Source organism: Suillus discolor, assembly GCF_016758755.1.
Source record: "Suillus discolor strain FC423 chromosome Unknown F5147scaffold_73, whole genome shotgun sequence".
NCBI lineage: Eukaryota > Fungi > Basidiomycota > Agaricomycetes > Boletales > Suillaceae > Suillus > Suillus discolor.
Window position 1 is genome coordinate 205,767 of NW_024541320.1, and position 21,439 is coordinate 227,205.

A 21,439-nucleotide genomic window follows, 5' to 3' on the forward strand; every position below is an offset into this window, starting at 1 on the left:
GTGCCCCGGGAAGACACTCTGTTCCCCACATCATCACCCCTCCCTATAGCACCATCATCGAGAATAGCTCATTCTTCGAGCCCAAACAACAGGATGCAATCGGTTATAAGCCCTCGTCATTCTGTCGCATGTTTCTCTTGCACGTACTACGATGAACATAATTTTTCTTGCAATGTGATTGGTTAAACATCTAGAATTTATAGTAATTGCACAACTAGCCAGTACATTTGATGTGAAACAGAGGCCAAGTATTTGCCTTCTTATCTGTTTGGCCTTTGACTCTCATGTCAGTGTCGAGGCATGGCCGTTTTAACAAGGCCTTTAAAGCTATGCCTTCCCCACCAAAACCAGTTGATCGTGATCACGACCAGAAGACCACCCACAGCAACAATTGCGTAGTTCATGTTGAGGACGTTCACTGGGTATGCCGTGGGCAGGATGAATAAAACACAGACGAAAATGGTGAACTGTACGGATAATGAATGGGAATGTGAATGTATGACAGATGAGGAAGTTGCGTACCAGAAGACTGGCCAAGTTCACTGGCCACGACCATTTTCCGAGGCGGAAAGGTCCAAAGTCTTCGATGCTAAATTCAAGAAAATAAGTCAAGTGTGGCTCAAATGCATCATTGTCAATGACGAACGAGTCAGGCCAGAACACGCGAATAATGATGGGTTGCATGTAGCTCAACATCACCGCTATGGCTGCTGAGGATAAGATGGCGTTGAACTGTGAAAGCGCGAATACTATCAGAGCAAAGAAACACAGTAAGGAGTTGGGTCGACTGACTGCAATCGCGGACCCGATGTAAGCGCATGATATGATGCATCCTATCAAGACGCTACTCCAGACACCCCAATATGGTGCTTGGAATCGGTTCAAGGTCATGAATTGTTTTTTCAATGGAAATGCATTATCTCTTGCGAGCGCATAGAACAGTCTCGAGCTTGCAGTAAACGTTGTGATTGCAGCCATCACTTGAGAAACCATTATCACAACCAGGCACATTTGTGACAATCGGGGTCCGACTGCATCATAGTAGAGTTGAGCAATCGGGATGGCAAATGTGGTGGCCTGAACGGAAGAGATATCCTGAACTGCGAAAAGAAGTGCAAGCAAGTACGCGAGGCCGATCAGCCAAGAACCTGCGATGCTGCCTACTACAGCGAGCGGAGCCAGGATCTCCGCCCGTACAGCTTCTTCCGCTACTTGAGCTGCTGTCTCGCACCCCTCGAGCGTGTACACAGCCTAGAGAAATGTCACGCCGTGAGTCATACAGTACAACATATGTAGAGCCGACCTCACCTGAAGAAACCCAAGAAGCACGACAAAGCCTTGGGATTGCCAGCCGGTGAAGCTAGTCGACCAGTCAATGCCTCTTTCATTCATAAAATGAGCAAAGCTTACTTTTGAACATTAGTAAACACGAAGTCAGCAGAGTTCTGTCAGACATAATCAGATTCCGCGTGCCTTGCGCTGTGACAGAACCTTACCATCATGGGTGCTTTCACAAGCAGTGTGGTGACTAAACAAACTGTGCCCCCGAGCGTCCACCAAACAAATAATGTGCTCATGTGTCCTATGGCCTTCGTTCCAATAGTATTGATTATGCCAGAGAATATGTTTACAGCCCATGCGATCGCAGCGATTTCTAGTCTCGTTAGACTTCTTCCTCGCCCAACCTCTGCCATGGACGAAAGGTAGAGAGCGGCACTAGATGACAAATCGTAGGTTCTGATTGAATAATGCAGACAACTCACCTTAAATTAGCGGAAACACCAGTGAATACCATCGCCATAGAATAAAGCCAGCCAGTAAAGACTAATAGTTCATTCAGACACTATTCGGAGGATGGGCATTAAGACTTACAGCCAAGGATGGGCACGTCTGGTTTCATCTTGCAAACCCAAAAGTAGAGTCCTCCCATTGTTGGGCTATGCAACAACCTAAGACATAGGCTCTGACAGGACGTGAATTGCTTACTATGCGCTGCAAATCTCTGCAAAGCTGAACGCGATCAGAAGCATGAAAAAACTGCAAATCTGGATGGAACAAGAGTTATTGTCATATTCATGGAGATTAAGTGTCAAAATCACATTCCATCCCCAAAACAGACCCAGCGGACCTCCAGAGAACAACCCCGTCTGAAGAGCGCTGCTCATTCCGTTTAAAATGCCGATGGAACAGAATGATATCCCAAGCACTCCGAAGAGAGACATCTCGCGGCGGAATTCAGGTCTATACCCCAAGTCCAGAAGGCGTTGGTCGGATACGGTAACGTTGCATGCCTCTTCCTTGGTGATGACCTCTCCCTCACTGGAGGATGGACTTTCTAGCTCGCCCATAGTGAATGTAAGGCACACTAACAATTGGATAATCAACGTTATATAGAATGAGAGAAAGTAGAGATAAGGTGAGAGCTCAATTCCAGATTCAGGTCTATGCCATGCTCAGGTCCGGAAGGTGTTGGTGGGAGAGAGAACAACGTGCGCCTCTGCCTTGGCATTGAACTCTCTCCCCTAGTGGAGTAAGTACATTGTGACTTGACTATGGTAGACGTGTCCTACATTAACAGTCGATATTAGAATACATCAACAGGTGACTGGTCAGGCTCACGGTGAGAGAAAGTAGATTCGATGAGACAAGCAGCTCGCTCGCTATTACTATCTGACAAGCAGCCATTTACTTTTGGACAATAGACACCACGAAATGTAGTGTCAATGTATTGGATAAGCAGATGTGTTTGAGCACGGCGGAACACCGATATTGATTCAACGCCAGATTGGCACTGACTCTATTCGTGCGGTTGGGTCAGTTGGCGGGAAATTTTATAGACGAGAGGCACGCATGACAAAGCTCTGTGATTTACGACTCCCTAATGGCTTGTGAGCATATCGTCGGCCACCACTGCTGCCAGCGGGCAGCATAATCCCTCGTCCGCAGTTGATGAAGCTTACACATGTCTGAGTTCGCAGCGATGGCTTTAGTTGATTGCTTCACGGATATTTTGAAAGAGTCATGAGTTTTGGAACATGAGGGTAACCAGCGAGCCAGCTAGTCGGAGTCCAATATGTACAAGGTAAGCCGTAATATCAGGCACTACCTGAAGTTCACCGTCTCCAAATATTGCTATGACCTATATCCCAGGCTAGCTTCGATACAAGACCCGACATGATCCACAAGACTTCACACGAACCTTTTCAGGACGAAATGGACATGTACAGTGAGAGTAACAAAGTGCATGCAGCACGTCGAACTCATCTCCTCGGCAGGTTAACTTCGGTTGACAATATTCATAGGCCAGGTGTTCATTTCCGCCGCAGCACAACCGCACTGTATGCCTACTAATGGCATTAACACTCCCTCACTGTGACTCGGACTGATTGACATGATGCAAACACGTTTCATGAATTTTCCATATCGATCATCGCTTCCATGCTTTACCGGCGCAGGTAGCATGCTTATCCATCGGCATATGTTCCATATAGACTTGAACACCTCTATATGCGAGTCGCTTTCAACATCCTCTCATCATCCAAGATTCTTATTCACACTATCCAACGACGCGGCGTGGTCCCGTACATATTCAAATACCTTCATTTTCCTACCCTCACTTTCCAACCGATCCAACAGGTTGAACCATTCCAAACATGGAAGCCACAACACAATCAGTATCAAGTACCTCTCCTGCCGTGAACGCCTTCCAATTTGTATTCCACATCGATGTCTTCCTTCTCGCACTTGCCGGTGTGTTTGCCCTGTTCGCGCTCCCTCGTGCTGTTGCACGCTTCTCCCGCGCCGCAGAATGGCGCCAAGGACATATCCTCCGTTCCATCCCGCTCGAGCGTCGAGCGCCAAGGCCCCCTATGCGCTCCGTACAATCTCCTGCAGCCGGCCCCTCCACAGCTGACAACCTTACGTCGGAGGAATCACACACCTTGCATTCCGAAGCACATCTCATTCGACACCCAGCGGCAAAGAAAGAAGGCTGGTCACTTCCACCCCATGTTTGCGCATGGTCCTCGCGGGTCCCAACTTTCGCTAATATCCTGAGGTACAGACTGGACGCTGGCTTCTCTCTTGGTCAGGCACTGATCCTGGTGATCTATTCTGCGGCTCTGGTCTATGCTGGATTCCTAAAGTCAAACCCATTTGCCGATCCGTTGCGTACTGGATTCGTAGCGATGTCCCAGGTTCCTGTTGTATATTTGTTGGCGACAAAAAATAATATATTGGGTATATTTCTTGGTCTCGGGTATGAGAAGGTCAGTGATTGTAATCTCTCGGGTTAACTCTTACGGACTCTCCACAGCTCAACTACATTCATAGGTTTGCGGGGACGCTCCTCGTGATCGCATCCAACGTGCATTCGATTGGTTACAGTGAGTTTCAGAAGGGCGTAATTGCTCAGCGCTGATGTCCGGTGGTCGTCCTTATTCTAGTTTATCAATGGACGATCGATCATACATTTTCTAAAAACATTCGTCTGTCACCACACATATGGGCCTTTGTTGCGCTCGTCACTGTAGATCTTATATACTTATTTTCGATCCCATTCTTCAGACGACGGGCATACAATTTCTTCTACTGCTCGCATGTCGTATTATTCGTCCTCTTTCTCCCAGCTGTGAGCCCAAATTGTGTCCATGCCATTGCCAACTTCTAACAATGCATATCCAGCTTCATGCTCATCAACCTGGCGTCTGGCCATACGTCATTGCAGCCGCCGGTATCATCAGCCTCGACTACCTCATCCGATTTATGAAAACACGCGTGTTCAACGCGCGCATACGTCCCATTCCAGATCTCATGCTCACACGTATCGAGGTTCCCCAGCTCAATGCTGGCTGGAGGGCAGGACAACACGTACGCCTCCGCGTGCTTTCCTCCGCCATGGGATGGTTCGGTTGGGCAGAGAGTCACCCATTTACCATTGCTACCGCTGCGAAGACGCCTGAAGGCATGGTGTTATTGTGTAAGAAGACTGGTGGGTGGACGGGGAGATTGTACGATATGGCAAAAGCTGCGGGGTACGGATCAGATGAAGGCGCATATGGGAGGACGGTGCAAATTATGATTGAAGGACCATACGGTAAGTGGCAACAGGCATTTTTTAATGGTTGTTTATTGTCGTGTAGGTGGACCAGGTCATTGCGTATTTGCGAGCTACTCTGCCGCGATATTCGTTGTTGGCGGAAGCGGGATTACCTTTGCTCTCTCAGCTGTGCAGGACATCCTACAAGTAAGTCAAATTAAGCATTTTCAACTTCCTGTCTCAACCTCTGCTGCTAGAGAGATTCGGAAGGTGCCAGTCGAGTAAAAATCATAGAAGTCATTTGGAGTGTTCAAGATTCTGGTCCGTATTGTTACCGTATTGACTGAATGTTCCTCATACCCATTAGCCTCCCTCACTCCACTTGTCCCTCAACTAACGGCGCTGATCCAACAAAGCGTCTACACACCACTCAAAATATCTGTTCACTACACACGCACATCCGAGAAACCCGCGGGGAAGGATTTCCTCCCACCAGGGCTTACACTCACCGCAGGACGTCCAAAGATCGCCAAAGTCCTTGACGCAGTGATGTCGCGTGCGGTATCTTACGGTTCCAATGTCAAGGCCAGCTTGGACATCACAGGTGTCGTGGTTGGCGTGTGCGGCCCAACGGGTATGGGTGATGATGTCGCGCACGTGATTTCTCAAGTAGATGGTGGGAGACGCTGGGCCGTCGGTGGGATTGAGATGCACGAGGAGTAAGCGTTCGCTTAATCTCGGTGCATTATCATCTGATGATCTTCAAAAATAGGGTGTTCGGGTGGTAGTACGCCTCAACGGCTCTCCTGCGGCGTTCCTCGAAGATGGGGTGAGGGGAATAACATATTTAATCACCGATTCCCACCGCAGTGTAATTTTATCCCAGTGAGACAAATTCATATCGAGCAACACAACGTTCTCCGCCCGTACCTGCAACCTCATTATGTAACGGGGATTCATTTCTAATTTGAGTGTATAGATCATGATTCCGTACATACTTACATAGTTGATTGATTTGGCTTGGGGTTGGGGTGAGGTGGGGTGGGACACCGATCAACGGCAAACTGAAGAATTAATTGCGTCCAATGCTACCGAGCACTCACGGCAACTCTATCACAACTCTAGTTCAACATCAAGGTTGTGATCCGTGCCAAATCGGTTCGCTTCCATGCTTGAATTCAACTTCCTTTACGTCTGGACGGTGGCAACCCACCTTTGTCATTGTCTGCTTGTAGGAAGCGGCGTTTGGTAAACGCGACTGTTGCTTAGCAGAAACGTACATGCCACGTGCACATTGACTAAGGAAGGCGGGTGCAACACGTCAAGCTCGAAATGAATGAATTATATGACCGTGTGCGCAGATCCATTGAGCAATGAAAGTTCCAGGCCTGCTGGGACTACGTGACACATGACCAGTAGATTCGATCAATATATCTGATGGTCTAGGTAAAAGCATTATTATAATGCTGACTATTAGGCGGAAGCCGGAGATGTGTCAATTAAGATCCACTGCAAAGAAACAGATGAGCTCGCGGGTACACCAGAAGATAGCATGCACTTACATAGGGGCGAAAACGCGAAAGCTGGTGCGAAAGAAAGCATGATAGACACGAATAAGGATTAGAGCAGTTAGTAGTCGGTTCCCAAGTTTGGTTCTATTGAACTGCATTTCTGTTTTCACCAGACTGAGCGTCCCTCCTCTGCCCTACCCAATGCCACTTCCAGACCCAGAGTATATTCCTCCCCGTTCCGCTCAAAGACCATCTCCTGGCTTGCTATTCCCTTTCCCTTCTCACACATGCCTTTTGTCACGCTAGCTTTCCCACTGATGGGCACTGGGGCATGAAGGTGCGCATAAGTGAGGTAAGACTCAGTCACTGCAATGGTTGGTGTTGTGGTAATGGGGGTGGTTGGTGGTGGCGCAACGTAAGCCTGCGACAGATCCTGATAATCTTCATCGGTTGACCTCGAAGAGAGAGATGGACTACGTGGGCGACGTGGGCACGTGGGTAAGGACACAGCACGAACTCGAGGAGTAAATGGCGGAGCTGTTACTAGCGGAGGCCGTGTAGGTATAGTTTTTGTGGGCGATGTCAAGCACAGCGTTGAAAGAGGTTGGAATAAAAGTGCACAGGTATCGAGTGTTCCATTGTCGGACTCATCGTCGTTATCGTCATCATCGGTGTTATCTTCACCAATGGCAGCCTGATACGATGGGGGAGGCGTCCTTGGCCTAAACATAGGGAGTTCCTGCGAGGATTGAGAGCAAGGATACATGCTCGTAGTCCGCGCACGCGCATGAAAGGGAGAACAAAAGAATGGATCATCAGTTGCACTGACATCACCCTGGCTGATACCATATCTCTCGTCCGGAGTGACGCCTTCAGGTAAAGTCGTTGAAGTCGGCGACGTAGGGCTTTGCGGGAAGTCGATCTTGGAGGTTCTTCCTTCCTCGTCGTCGCCTTCCTCACGAACAGGAAGCAACTTGGTGGGACTTTCGAGGAATGAAACACGCAGGGGGCGCCTCAGAGCCGCTGTTTGTCCGCCACGTTTCAGGTCAATATCTCCGTATTTGCTGTGACGACCCGTGTCTTTCTTAGCCACATCATCTGCGCTCCACACATACATGGCTAATGGCGACCGCCTGACAGGTCTGCCCAACGCAAGGCCAGTCGGAACAATCGGTCCATTCACCTTTGGCACAGGTGGTATGAGTCCAGGAGGTCGATAAGGGATATGCACAGCAGATGGGACCGAACCATCCCATACCCTCGTACCCGGGCTAGAACCCTGGACAGCGACCGAAAATAAGGTTGGCGCAGAAGCCGCAGTGACTTTGATGCCTGCACTCCATGCACGCCTGCGTGCCCTAATTTCAAGTTGCCCCTCAGATTCAGGGTCCATCAATCCACACCCAAGAGAGTTTTGTGACCATAACAAGCCCCAATGCTCCTCGCGTGCACGAGTACGCACATAAGTTAGAGCACTTCGAATTCGTGAAAGTAAGGCAACACGAGTGGAAATAAGTTCCTCCGCGTTCGGAATGGACATGCGCTTGGGCAGGCGAGACGGCGATGAAGGGAAATGCGTGGGTGGATGCATCGCCGATCGGCAGTTCCATGGCGCCGCGGTAGTGGGCTTGGCACATACGTGTGGCGCAGCAGAAGGATCTCCGGGGCTTGGACGAAGAGGTCGAGTTTTTGGACGGGAAGAAGTAGTTTTTGAGACAACCGTCGGAACGGCGTCAAAATGACTGCGCTGCTGAAAGCATGAACCGTTCTCAGATGATCTTGGTAATGTGACTGGGAGCGGCAGAGGTAGCATTTCACCGTCCTCGGGGGTACGCAAAGATGTTTGGCTTTCATCTGACTCATCTTCCTCGGTGGCATCGGACGGCATAGCAGCAAATGTCATGTCAGCATAATAGTCACCACCCTCGTAATCACTCCCAAAATCCTCAGCGAAATTGAGCTGTCCGTTGTCGAAAGTGAACTCCGCTCCTGGGTGCAGGGCGCCAAAATTATCAAAAGCGACATGGTCATCATCCCACATATCACCAAAAACATCAGTTCCAAAGCCAAAGCTCTCGCGTAAGAGGCTGCCATTCTCCACGCTGAACTCAAAAGCGTACGCTTCCAGTTCATCGCATGCACTTGGGTTACGGACATGGCGAATTGCGCCGCATTCGTGTGCTATGAACTTTTCAGAAATACAGCATTCTAGAATGGAATCAACCAAACCTTGTTGGTGACGAGGATATACGACGCATTCATCATTTTCACCCTCGACTTCGTCAAGAAATGGTGAAGGTACGCGCCATTGTCCTTGAGTCTCTTCAGAGACGCGCTCACCAAAGTCAAGAGCGAGTCTTCCTTCACTTTGTGTCCTTCCATGTTTGCGAGTCGCACCGCGCCCAGGCTGCCAGGATTTCTCGATTTCCCTCAGCTCGATGCGAGCACTGGTAGCCATACCACGGAGTACCCATTCAGTGTACCCTGCATAATGGTTGTGAGCCGAAAGCGCGCAAACAACATGTCGTCTCCAGGCATCTATAAGTGTAGCGCGTGCACGACGACGGAGAATTGGCGGATCTGTTGATGGTGGGAAAGTGGGGTTACAGGGGGAGACTGGAGATTGCGGGATGGGAGAAAATGATGTATTGCGGGGTGTGATAGGGGGGATTGGCGGAAGGGGAGAGGGAGACGAGGGGCAGGGTGTGGTAGGTGATGGAGGAGGGGCCGGGGGCGGAGACAAGGAACGTGGTACCAACGAGCTGAAGAGCAGCCCAAAACAAGTCAGTCTTAGAGAAAGCACAAGGAACATGACAATACGTACGAGATCAAAGAAAACAGCAGGGAGCGCTGCTTCTTATGCCTGCTCAATTTCGGAGACTTCGGGGGGGTGCTAGGGATACTCTGCGAACTAACCGCATTGCTGCATACACTAGTGGAGCTGGCGTATTCGAAGCTGTTTCGTCGAGATTCCTGTTCAGTGCACGTTTTAACGTCGTCAAGGACGCCCTGAAGCATCTGCATGCAATGCGAGTTCATAGGCAGCTTTTCAATGCGCCCATCAACGAAGCTCACGACGACCTCCTTGGCTGGTAGATCGAACATGACTTCAGTTATCCGGGCGACCAGACCAACTGAACGGTCGAACACATGGATGTTCTGGGGAGGTTCGAGGCGCAACACCGAGGTCATATGGTGTAACTGGTTTGACCACGCAGGGGGAGTAGGCAAATTAGGAATGTTGATCGGAAAAGAGACGTTGTAGAGAACAGTGCCATGTGATACGGAGGGGACGAGACGGATGAGCATGGTGATAATTAACTGGGTGAGATATTGTAAAATCTAGTGAAACTGGTATGTTCTTCGTCGTAGTCCACATCCAAGTATGCAAGAAAGCAAGAACGGGACGATCCGTTGGTTTTCTGGGCTGTACGTGAGTTTACGTTAAAACTAATTTGTGGCAGGCTACTATATCACAAACTCGGGTACGCACAAGAAGTTCGGGACCGTAACCGCTTCTGAGCCAGCCGATGTTCATGAACGCAAGATGCAGCACACTGGGCGAGCCTGAGCATAGTGAATAGAGCATATGTCGGCCAAATGTAACAAGCTCAAATTTGATGGGAGTGAAGAAAGTTTGTGGTTTCAGAGTCTGTACTCAGGAGTCCTGAGGATTGCGTGACAGTCACAAGCATGCCATTTAAGGTTCCGAGACAAGCTGACTTAGATTGAACATCATGCCGCATCATGCATCATGATGAAAAGTATTATTACTTGGACGGTAGCCTGAACCAAACGCATGGTCGCCCCTTTACTGTAGCCCCTTTTGTTTCGACCTGTACTAACAGACGTATTAGATCAGTACAACGTTTGGAAGATTCTCTGGGCACGACTTGGAAGTGTGCTGATCTTGAAAAACTCGTGGCTTGCGACGTGCGTTGTTCGCGTGAAGATTGTTCCCACACTGTTCTCCCTAGACCTTACCTTTTACTTAGATTGGACCGGTAGTCTTGGTACTATCAGTTAAGTTAAGTAGTGCCCCAAAAACCTCGTAATGATCCCATATCGTGTGCACTATGGCGCACCGGTAAATTCAGAGTCCGAGTCATTGGTCACCAAGACGTGATAGTCTACCAAAATTTGCGTAAGTCAAACACGTCTGAAGCTGTGGTTTCCTCTGACTGTTCGAACATTACTTATGAATGACCAATGTTAATGAAGGTCTGACTTGTCCAGCCAACGACACACAGGTATCGAGGCACCTGGTAACTAAATTGCATCAGTATGAGAATCGCTATGCAGACCGGTGAATTGACATGCAACTTGATCAACATGTAACGGGGCTTGCGGAGGACAGCATGCTAATTTTTCGGAGTCGAATCCAGCTAGGGCCACTTACCTGCAGTGATTGGTGAACCTTGTAAGCGGCGGGGATCCGAGATGAAAACCTCGTGTTCTTGCCTAGCATAGCCAGTGCCAGCAGGTTCTTACCCAGCCTTAAGCTTAAAACTTGACTCGGGTCGAGTAAGGTGTTCGACGAAAGAACAGGTTTACAGGGACGAAGACAGACGTGGTCCAGGAACGCAGTGCAGTCGAAGTGCACAGCTCTGCGGCAATTTGGCAAAGTAGTACCTGTGCTTCGAATTCGACATAGAAGGTCAGCGAAGCGCCCACTCGTATTTCAAACGGTATATATTTGCCTAGTACCCTTCGACCTTTGATAATTCCAGGCAGCGAGCCTACTGCTTCGTCCCTTGCCGTGACCATCCCTCACCGACTTATTGACATTTTTCGAGTCCTGACGCGACAGCATGGGGAATAACGTGAGCCAGCAGGCAGAAAAGCGAAAATCGAGACGTGCGCAAACCCTCACTCCGCCTCAAAAGCCCTCGCAGCGGTTTTCGACTTCTACGTTGGCAGCGTCAGTGGGATTGAGCAAGCGTTCGCAGCAGCAAACTTCTTCGGTCGCATCATCGCCCCCACCGACCATTGTTGCTGTGCCGGAGCCAGAGCCACAACTGGAACCAGAGCAAGTCAGCAAGCCGCCCACGCCGCCGCCGCCACCCCCAGAAAAGGAAAGCATACCGGAGTCTGTCATTGAGGTAAGATTCGATTTGGTCTGCTCTACAGCCGCTTCTAAATCTCATCTTCTTCCAATTCCTCCATCTACCCCGTGTTCGTTTCATCGGACCACAAGAATCAGGACTCTTACGCTCAAGGAGCAATCATGCCGCCTCAATCTGCTACTGTTCCTTGTCAGGTATGTGCTTGAATTCTGCCGCCCACAGTTATCATCCAGAAAGGAGGAGATAATTCGTTCCTCATCGCATGCATTATCGCTCTTCTGGCTTTTCTCGTTCTGACATCATCTGCTTGCTTGCTGCAGTACCGCACAGGTCGCACGCTTGGAAGCGGCACATATGCTATCGTGAAGGAGGCCATACACATCAAGACAGGCAAATACTATGCTTGCAAAGTCATTAACAAGAAACTCATGGAAGGGAGGGAGCACATGGTGAGCATCGATACACTATCCCGCTTTGTATCGTTTAGCTGCGCTGCCGCTGCGGGCGCATCCTGCATTTGAACCTGTATTGTTTGATTATATGATGCTGTTGGTAACGTTACAGCGCGTCAGTCATGGGAAAAACAAGCGCGCTGCGATGATTTTGATAACGATCGCTGATCAGGGCACATTCTGTCCAATGATCTACCCGCCGCCAGATCCAAACTTTTGCAGGCCCGCAACCACTTTCCCTCCTTTTTTTGCGATATAACATCGGACCGACAGTGCTGATTATGTTTTACTTCAGGTCCGCAATGAGATTGCTGTATTGAAGAGGATATCGAGTGGTCACCCGAATATTGTGACACTGCATGACTACTTCGAGGTCCGTGCACAGCGAACACGCTGTTGTACAGCGTGTTGACCAAATGCTCCATTTCTATTTTTAGACATCACACAACCTCTACCTTTGCTTCGATCTTTGCACTGGTGGCGAACTCTTCGATAGCATATGTGCTAGGGGACAATACACCGAGGCGTAAGTATCCCCTATTTCCCATTTCACACATCACCAATTCCACACGCAAGTGACGCGGCTGGGCTCGTCCGCACCATATTTCAGGCAGTTAAATATATCCATGACTGTGGGATCGTGCATCGTGACCTCAAGCCGGAGAACTTACTCTTCCGGTCGAAGCCTGAGAAGACTTCGGAAATCATGATAGCAGACTTCGGTCTTAGTCGAGTCATGGCGGAGAACAAGTTGAGCATGTTGACGGAAGTTTGCGGCACGCCTGGGGTGAGTTCGAGTTGTTCGGCTCACGCACGTGGATTAAAACGCTTTGGTAGTACATGGCGCCCGAGATCTTCAAAAAGAGTGCGACAATGTGATTCTACGACATTCATCATTATCCTAACACTGTTTCTAGCGGGTCATGGAAAACCTGTCGACGTCTGGGCCATGGGCGTAATCACGTATTTCCTGCTTGCTGGTGCGCATATATGACACGCTTGTAATGATTTCAGTGCTGAAAACTTGGTATAGGTTACACCCCTTTCGATCGTGACACCCAACGACAAGAGATGGAAGCCATCATCGCCGGAGATTATAAGTTCGAGCCTGGTCTGTTCCTTCTATTTTTTTGCCATCCGAGCCACCTTATACGTCTACAGATGAGTATTGGTCCCTTGTCTCTGACACTGCGCGGACGTTTGTTGCTACTTGCTTGACTGTCGATCCCGACGAACGTCCAACTGCAGCACAGATGCTTGAGCACGAGTGGCTCACATCTGAGGTACCTCACTTCGTCGAGAACGAGACGGGTGAGCCAAGAGACTTGTTGCCACATGTCAGGAAGGCGTTCGATGCAAAGAGGACATGTTCGTCTCATTTTCCCCTTCCACTCGTAAAATTACTGAGCAACGTAACTTGCAGTCCGAAAAGCCGTGCTGGGTATGATGGCGATGAGGCGCATGACATCGCTCGTCCATCACCTGTCACCAGAGGCGCAGAAGTTGAACGATGATTTGTACCAGTTCAAGCAAGAGTCTGAAAAGGAAATGCTCGAGGATCTAAATGTCGTTCACCATCACAACGCCGACGAAGAACGATCGCTCAAGTCCCAGGATGATATATCTATTGCAAAGGGTCCAAATGGGAAAGCGGCGGAGGGGATCGATGTCAGTGAGAAGCTCGCTGCTGTGAGCCTGGCTGTGAAGTCAGGTGGCAACCCTAAGAGCATTTGACCACGAACGCTAGCCTTGATATTGACTAGGAGGATGGAATTACTATGTTGATATACGTGGAGTTCAGACGGTGCACGCTCTTTCGTTGATCTCTCTATCATGTACTTGTTATCGATACCTGACATCGCACACATTAATCACTATTTCTGCTGGAAATACTCTTAGGCCCCGCGGAGGGAGTGGGGTCTTACCGGAAGATGTATGCTACCTGACAGTCATTTGAGAACCCTGTACAAATATTGTAGAAGGTTGCTCGTACAGTAATTGGTAGCTAAGTAGAACTATTTGGACTGTGCGCTGCAATATAAGCTGATTCTGTACATGCCTGCAGTCACGTCAGTTGTGCATTTTGTTTTACTTATCGATAAAGTGCTGTACCATGCAGAATTTCGTCTGATGCGCGCCGTGCAATAGGAGCTTCCTGTCGACAATATTACATAATCCATGATGCAGCACTACCTATGTACTGAAAAACTGTAAGCATGGCTTACTCACTTGACGTACTAACAGGCATACGGCTTATCCATCGGACTCCTGATTGGTCCCCTTACGATATTTGTTGCTGTTTACAGGATGCCTACGAGCTCCTATTTATATGGGGCTCCTGTTATTGTATTAGATTATCGCCTCTTATCCTGCTCCAATTGCATACGCTTCTACTCGTTACTTTGTCTGAGTGTTTCTACCTCTGGGGTAGTTTCCACTTTTTTTTAACGACCTAGATAGTCGTCTCAACCGTCTTAACCGTATCTCCTGAACAAGGAGGTAACCACCGTAGTTCAAACTGTCTTACCTTCGCTCTGTACCGTCCGTCGCTCAACCTTTGACTACGCGTAGCCGCAGCCGACAAATTGTCACACCTACCGAACCAGTCGTACCTGCGCTACCGGAACCAGAACGTAACGAAGAGCCTCAGAACCAATCAGTACCAAGGAATAACCACAAACGTCATCGCACTTCAGAATCAGACTCGGACTCATCCTCCTACACCGCATATACCCCTCCTCTAATGTCTACAACCAAAACAGCACGTGTTGACCAACCCGCCCCGACCAAACCACCCTTCCTAACGCCAGGGGACATCACTCCAGAAGTACTTCGCACCTGGGAAATGGGTTGCCGACAGTACTTCAAGCACAAGGACATCCCCGTCGACGAGCAGGTAGGGAAGGTAGCGTGGGGCATGCAGGAACCCTCTGTCCAAGAGTGGTATTTGAACGATCAAGAACGCATGGACGAACTCACCTTCGGCGAGTACATGGACGAAGTTCGCGCTTATTGGCTCCCCTCTGACTGGGCCGACACCATGCGCCAGAAACTTCTATCTTCGTGCCAAGAAAACAAAGTGTTCTCTGATTGGGCGATCGAGGTTCAGAGTTTGAACGCCCTTCTTCGTAATACCACGTCTCACTTAACAGAACTCAATCTCCGCTACCATCTTGAAGCGCACATGAACGCTGACCTGCGCACGGAATATAGAACGGAGAACGTCGCAGACATCGCCGAATTCCGTCCGTGGACAGAAAAGATATGCCTCCTCGATGAAAAGCGTCTCCGTAATATCGCCAACCTTGAAGCAGCCTTTCGCGCAGAGCGCCTGAAAAACATGGGCGAAAAGAAGCTTACCTCATCGTCTCGGTACAACTCCAAGTCTGGACAAACGACTACCGGAAAGACAAGCACCTTCGTTCGCGTACCAGCCCTCACTGACGAGGAACGCTCCCTCCTCCGCGAGAACGACGGATGTTTCAAATGCCGCGAACCGTTCGCCAAACATACCACTGCAACTTGTACTAACGGGTTCCCAGACGGAGCCACGTACAAACCTGTGACCGCTGCCACCATCGCCGCAAAGAAAAACAGGAAGAACGGAAGGACGGTTGCTTCGGTGGAGGTCGCGAACACCGTTGCAGTGGTGATGCCTTCAGCAGCTTTGGGTAATGGTACAGACTCAGACGAGTGCGTAGCCCCACTAACGACCCCTTTGCTTCTTTGGGACTGTCTTATCGACGGTCCCAAGTCCTCCTCGTGTGTAAAGGCACTGATCGATGACGGTTCAGCAGCAGTTCTGATTGACGAGAGCCTAGTTGAACAACTAGGCCTCCAAAGACGGAGGCTACACACGCCAATGCCATTCAACGTCGCACTTTCGGGAGAGCAGAAGGACTCATTTCTTTTATCGAACTACGTCAGAATCGCATGTATTTCCATTGACTCTCGTTTTACTTCACGCAGTGTACGGGCCATTGTGGCCCCAAATCTCTGTACCCCGCTGTTATTGGGTGGACCTTTCCTCCACCACAACAAAATCGTCATTGATCACGAACTACGAACGTGTACGGTAAAGGATCAAGACTACGAATTGCTCAACCCGCAATCTCCACAACCTAAGTTTAAGAAGTCCGTGGTACCGTCCCCGCCGAAAATGAGCGAATATCGACACGAGGTGTTGCGGGAATTGAAACATATCCTACCCGAATACAAACAACTCGTGGACGACTCATGTGAACCTGTTAATGGCGTCGACATCGTGGCTGCCATTCGGGAACGTATCACTACGCTTGCATCCGTAGAGCAGCTGAAACTTCGAGATGCCGCTCTAAAGGTAGAATACGAAGACAGGTTCCCCATCGACATTCCTCACAATGACTCGTTACCCTCCGACGTACTCTTCCGTGTACGGTTGAAAGATGCTAACAAATTGATACAGCAACGGGGATACGATTGTCCGCGTAAGTATCGCGACGCCTGGAAAACCCTGCTCGACCAACATGTCGAGGCAGGACGACTTCGACCATCTGATAGCCCTCACTCATCACCGGCATTCATCATTCCAAAGGCCAATCCAATGGCCTTGCCTCGGTGGGTGAATGATTTTCGTCAGTTAAACTTAAATACCGTTCCAGATAACCACCCACTCCCACGGATCGATGAAATTCTGCGCGATGACCTGCACCAAACCGGTTCGGTGCATGGATGACTAATGGTCTCTCACGAGCCCGATACCCTAGAAATCATTATGAACAATCTTCCTTTACTTTATGGTTCAGACTGCAGTTCAGATAGTATTTTCATTTCTCAGACAGACTCAGATAGGCTGAATATTCTTGTATATTTAATTTTGCGGTAAAATTCTGCTTAGTCAGCAATAACAATGACTCAGACTGAATCCCACACATGTCAAGTAACAGTGTAAAATAGTTCTTGCATAAGTTGCCTTGTGGGAACTTTCTTAACACTCTAAATACACGGCTCGCGTCATTTCTACGGTCAATAAAGCAACATCATAACAAGACACCAACAAATAACATAATCAGTCTGTTACTTAATATTTGTCACATGATACTAAGTTATATGACTCTAACAGTCAGGTGACCTATGACCCTAAACCAAATCATGACAAAGCAACCTTTTGAGATGACTAAAGTTTGATGACACAAATGATAAAGCACATAACTACAGTAAATAGTATTGGTACAATCTGACTAAGCCTATTCCCCTTAGAACGTGGGAAATAGTAACACAGCCACCATAATTTATCTATATAAGACCCCACTTTTTTGCCAATAAAAAAAAGGCATATAGGGAACTTTTAAGCCCCACAAAATAAATTTGAGTGTGAAGTGTGATCAGTATCAACAACAGTGACAAGAGCTGTTAAGCAACTAACTGAGAGGTCATTGTAAGCAACATCCAGCAATACCTTTAGCTCATCGTCAACAACTGTGAAATATCTTGAGCTCACTGTGCTCAACAGTGAGCAAACTTTTTCTTTGATTTTCTACTGGTGAACCTCTAGTCTCTTTCTTTTCTTTTCTTTTCTTTTCTTTTCTTTTCTTTCTTCTTTCTCTCTTTCTTTTTCTGTTTCTTTGTTTGTTTGTTTCTTTTCATTTGTCTCTTTTTCTGTTCAGTTCGTTCACGTCTCAGTGTTATTGTCTGAATTTGTTTCAAGATCTTTGTGTTGTCTTTACGTCCATCTAAGCACCGGCTTAGTGGGAAGACTTCAGAAGTTGATAGTGACGCTTGACCTCACTCATCTGAGTAGTGATACTGAGCCAGGGTTTTCTTTGTCTGCTAGACTTTAGTTGTTGAATAGGGGACTTGGTACTGAAATCCAAGGACGTCCGTTCCTGATTCTGTTTAATACTCATCGTGAGTTCCTTGGCAGCAGGTTCAATAGTGAACTAAGAGTTCTACTGATCACTGATTAGTCCTGACCTTTGATTCTACCTGTTTGTGCTGAGGGGGTGATTGCTATAATTTCGCACGACTTTCTGTAGTAAATTTATTACAAGAAGCATTGTTACTGAGGGAAGGGTTTCTCTTATCAATCTATTTCTTTTTTTTATCAGTACCATACTGTTGGGCTGACTTTTCTCTGTTCTCTAAACACTGCCATACCGTTGGAGTGAATCAATTTCTTTTTGTCATCACCATACCGTTGGGCTGACTACATTCTGTTTATTTTATTTTCTATTGCGTCCATACTGTTGGATTGACTGGTATTGCTACTGACCTCACAGGAAGTACTTTTGTCTGAACATAGCTTGGGGAAGTGTAAACAGCCACCCACGAACAACCACGTTATCAGTCATTGGTATTTGTCTGAATCACTGACTGTGGAGATTTTTGATTTTGTAGGTGTTTATCTATAGATCATCTATCTAAGAAGACAGCGACTGCGCCAAGGGGAAGATTTTCGGCAAAATAGATATGACTAACTCGTTCTTCCAGACTAAGGTCCACCCAGACGACATGAAACTGCTCGCAGTTCACACCCCTTGGGGTCTGTACGAATGGACGGTCATGCCTATGGGGGTAAGGAACGCACCAGCTGCTCATCAACGACGGATGTCGACTGCACTACGACACTTAATCGGGAAAATCTGCCATGTGTACCTGGACGACATTATCATATGGTCACAAACGCTGGAAGAACACGAACGTAACGTTCGACTAGTCCTCGATGCCTTACGAAACGCGTCCCTCTTCTGTTCCCTCAAGAAAACATCCCTCTTCAACCTTGAAATCGATTTCCTGGGACATCACATCTCCGAACGTGGTATAGAGCCTGACGCTTCTAAGGTAGCGAGAATATTGGACTGGCTGACTCCTCGGAAAACGAATGACGTTCGAGCCTTCCTTGGGTTAGTACAGTACTTAGCAAATCACCTCCCTGCTCTGGCCGAACACGCGCGGATCTTGACACCGCTAACAACGAAGGCGGCCGAGCTGGAGTTCCCCTTATGGAACGAGAAACACGCCGCCGCCTTCCAATCCATCAAGAATCTCGTAACAAGCCCTCAGTGTTTAACGACGATCGACCATGACAACCCCGGGAACAACAAAATATTCCTCACCTGCGATGCGTCTGATTATCGGACCGGTGCTGTGTTATCCTGGGGAGAAAGTTGGGAAACAGCTAGACCAGTCGCGTTCGATTCGACTCAACTTCGCGAGGCTGAGCTTAACTATCCGGTGCACGAAAAGGAGTTACTAGCGATCATTCGCGGACTGAAGAAATGGCGCGTAGAGCTGCTCGGCGGGCCTATTCAGGTCTATACCAATCACCGGACACTAGAAAATTTCGTGACACAAAAGGGTCTCTCACGTCGTCAGGCCCGGTGGGCGGAGTATTTAGCACATTTCGACTTAACAATATCTTATTTGAAAGGTGAAGAAAACACCGGTGCTGACGCGTTATCTAGACTCCACATCGAAGACGACGTGTCTCATGACGGACCAACGACTGCAGCCGCTGTCACCTCTTCTTTCCAAATTGACCTCAACAACACTTTCACGAAAGACATCATGACGGGATACGTTGACGATCCGTTCTGCAGAAAACTTACAGCTCTCGTTGGGTCCCTGCCAGGCTTGGAACAACGTGATGGACTCCTGTTTGTGGCTAACCGTCTCGTGATTCCTCGCATCAACCCCCTGCAAGAAAAGCTGTTCCACTTAGCACACGACACTTCAGGACATTTCGGCGGTGACAAGACGTACGCAACGCTACGTTCGGCCTATTACTGGCCTAACATGAGACGTGACCTTCTCGAATCCTACATCCCAAGTTGCGTCCAATGCATGCGCAATAAAGCTGCCACTACATCCGTCGCCGGACCCTTACACCCACTACCAATCCCTGACGCACGGGGAGACTCTATCGCCATTGATTTCATTGGGCCGTTGCCCGAAGACCAAGGCTTCAACACGATCGTCACAATAACCGATCGTCTGAATGCGGACTTACGGATCATACCTTGTCGAGACAACATCTCCGCTGAGCAGTTCGCGGTCCTGTTCTTCGACAACTGGTATTGCGAGAACAGGTTGCCGCTTGACATTGTATCAGATCGCGATAAGCTCTTTCTTTCTCGGTTTTGGAAATCGCTACATAAACTAACGGGTATTAAGTTGAAGCTTTCCTCGTCCTACCATCCTCAGACAGACGGCGCGAGCGAGAGGACAAACAAGACTGTCAACCAATGTATCCGGTTCCATGTGGAACGGAACCAGAAAGGCTGGGTCCGCGCCCTGCCGCGCGTCCGTTTCCAGATCATGAACACCCTCAATGCAAGCACGAACACTTCCCCGTTTCAGCTTCACATCGGACGTTCACCTCGTATCATACCCCCCCTACAACGACCATCGACGGACAAAAGTACAGAAGATCAACGCGCTCGACTGCTCCTGACGCAACTCCAATACGACGTTATGGAGGCCCAGGACAGTCTACTTGCCGCTAAGGCCTCACAAGCGACGCAGGTTAACAAGCATCGTTCAGCAGAATTGACACTTCACGTCGGAGATAAGGTCATGCTTTCGACACGACACCGTCGGCGCGAATACATGCAGAAGGGAGATAAGCGGGTCGCTAAGTTTATGCCCAGATTCGACGGACCTTATACAGTGCTCGAAGCGCACCCCGAAACATCCACGTACACCCTAGACCTCCCCAATTCCCCCAATATTTTCCCAACGTTTCACTCCTCACAACTGCGACCTTTCCACGCCAATGACACTGAACTATTCCCCTCCCGCGAAAACCCACGCCCAGGACCTGTGGTAACCGAAGATGGACAAGTAGAGACCTTCATAGAGAAGATCATCGATGAGAAGAAGATAGGTCGCGGACGGAAGTACCTGGTACGGTGGCTGGGGTTCGGTGCGGACGAAGATGAGTGGTTACCGAGACGTGATCTTGAGGACTGCGAGGCGCTTGACGCTTGGGAACAGCAAAAGAAGGCTTCATAGGTTGGGAGGGTGTAAGCATGGCTTACTCACTTGACGTACTAACAGGCATACGGCTTATCCATCGGACTCCTGATTGGTCCCCTTACGATATTTGTTGCTGTTTACAGGATGCCTACGAGCTCCTATTTATATGGGGCTCCTGTTATTGTATTAGATTATCGCCTCTTATCCTGCTCCAATTGCATACGCTTCTACTCGTTACTTTGTCTGAGTGTTTCTACCTCTGGGGTAGTTTCCAAAAACTCATTGTTCGACATTAAGCTGTTCTAAGTACAGAGCGTAGGTCGTATCAATGTCTCATGTGAGACGCAAACGTTCCTCGGTGTCATTACACGTATCGATTGTTCTAAGCAATATAGAACCACCCTTTCTTGCGCTTCT

The 21,439-nt window shown here is 48.7% G+C and overlaps 7 protein-coding genes across 7 annotated transcripts; 4 read left to right on the forward strand and 3 right to left on the reverse strand.

The window, feature by feature from the left end:
- Positions 1 to 153: 153 nt before the first annotated feature.
- Positions 154 to 2,348, reverse strand: F5147DRAFT_642002 (amino acid transporter; the record flags this gene model as incomplete). The annotated part of the gene is made up of 11 exons (XM_041433070.1): positions 154 to 467; positions 523 to 589; positions 647 to 732; positions 793 to 1,251; positions 1,309 to 1,360; positions 1,411 to 1,445; positions 1,497 to 1,716; positions 1,764 to 1,824; positions 1,873 to 1,937; positions 1,987 to 2,045; positions 2,100 to 2,348. The coding sequence occupies 11 exons, from the start codon at positions 2,346 to 2,348 to the stop codon at positions 288 to 290; spliced, it is 1,533 nt and encodes a 510-aa protein (XP_041287986.1). The 3' UTR covers positions 154 to 287.
- On the reverse strand, positions 2,115 to 3,041 carry F5147DRAFT_718047 (uncharacterized protein). The gene is made up of 3 exons (XM_041438688.1): positions 2,620 to 3,041; positions 2,340 to 2,566; positions 2,115 to 2,277 (listed from the first exon to the last, which is right to left on the reverse strand). Exons 1-2 carry the CDS (start codon positions 2,683 to 2,685, stop codon positions 2,387 to 2,389), a joined length of 246 nt encoding a protein of 81 aa, XP_041287987.1. The 5' UTR covers positions 2,686 to 3,041; the 3' UTR covers positions 2,115 to 2,277; positions 2,340 to 2,386.
- Positions 3,042 to 3,558: 517 nt separating this feature from the next.
- On the forward strand, positions 3,559 to 5,781 carry F5147DRAFT_399266 (uncharacterized protein). Its single transcript, XM_041429603.1, has 7 exons — positions 3,559 to 4,268; positions 4,316 to 4,385; positions 4,446 to 4,630; positions 4,684 to 5,095; positions 5,142 to 5,245; positions 5,296 to 5,359; positions 5,406 to 5,781. Exons 1-7 carry the CDS (start codon positions 3,654 to 3,656, stop codon positions 5,759 to 5,761), a joined length of 1,806 nt encoding a protein of 601 aa, XP_041287988.1. The 5' UTR covers positions 3,559 to 3,653; the 3' UTR covers positions 5,762 to 5,781.
- Positions 5,782 to 6,320: 539 nt separating this feature from the next.
- F5147DRAFT_399278 (uncharacterized protein) lies at positions 6,321 to 10,171 on the reverse strand. The gene is made up of 4 exons (XM_041429604.1): positions 9,374 to 10,171; positions 8,779 to 9,311; positions 6,601 to 8,730; positions 6,321 to 6,547 (listed from the first exon to the last, which is right to left on the reverse strand). Exons 1-3 carry the CDS (start codon positions 9,856 to 9,858, stop codon positions 6,716 to 6,718), a joined length of 3,033 nt encoding a protein of 1,010 aa, XP_041287989.1. The 5' UTR covers positions 9,859 to 10,171; the 3' UTR covers positions 6,321 to 6,547; positions 6,601 to 6,715.
- Positions 10,172 to 11,776: 1,605 nt separating this feature from the next.
- Positions 11,777 to 13,801, forward strand: F5147DRAFT_584543 (Pkinase-domain-containing protein; the record flags this gene model as incomplete). Its single annotated transcript, XM_041431796.1, has 10 exons — positions 11,777 to 11,809; positions 11,936 to 12,064; positions 12,363 to 12,440; positions 12,505 to 12,593; positions 12,644 to 12,854; positions 12,905 to 12,932; positions 12,985 to 13,047; positions 13,101 to 13,178; positions 13,229 to 13,435; positions 13,491 to 13,801. 10 exons carry the CDS (start codon positions 11,777 to 11,779, stop codon positions 13,799 to 13,801), a joined length of 1,227 nt encoding a protein of 408 aa, XP_041287990.1.
- Positions 13,802 to 14,810: 1,009 nt separating this feature from the next.
- Positions 14,811 to 16,781, forward strand: F5147DRAFT_778632 (uncharacterized protein; the record flags this gene model as incomplete). The annotated part of the gene is made up of 1 exon (XM_041442154.1): positions 14,811 to 16,781. One exon carries the CDS (start codon positions 14,811 to 14,813, stop codon positions 16,779 to 16,781), a length of 1,971 nt encoding a protein of 656 aa, XP_041287991.1.
- A 3,581-nt stretch (positions 16,782 to 20,362) lies between these two features.
- On the forward strand, positions 20,363 to 20,683 carry F5147DRAFT_558776 (uncharacterized protein; the record flags this gene model as incomplete). Its single annotated transcript, XM_041430551.1, has 1 exon — positions 20,363 to 20,683. A coding segment is annotated over one exon (321 nt), but the record flags the coding sequence as incomplete, so codon positions are not given.
- Positions 20,684 to 21,439: the final 756 nt, after the last annotated feature.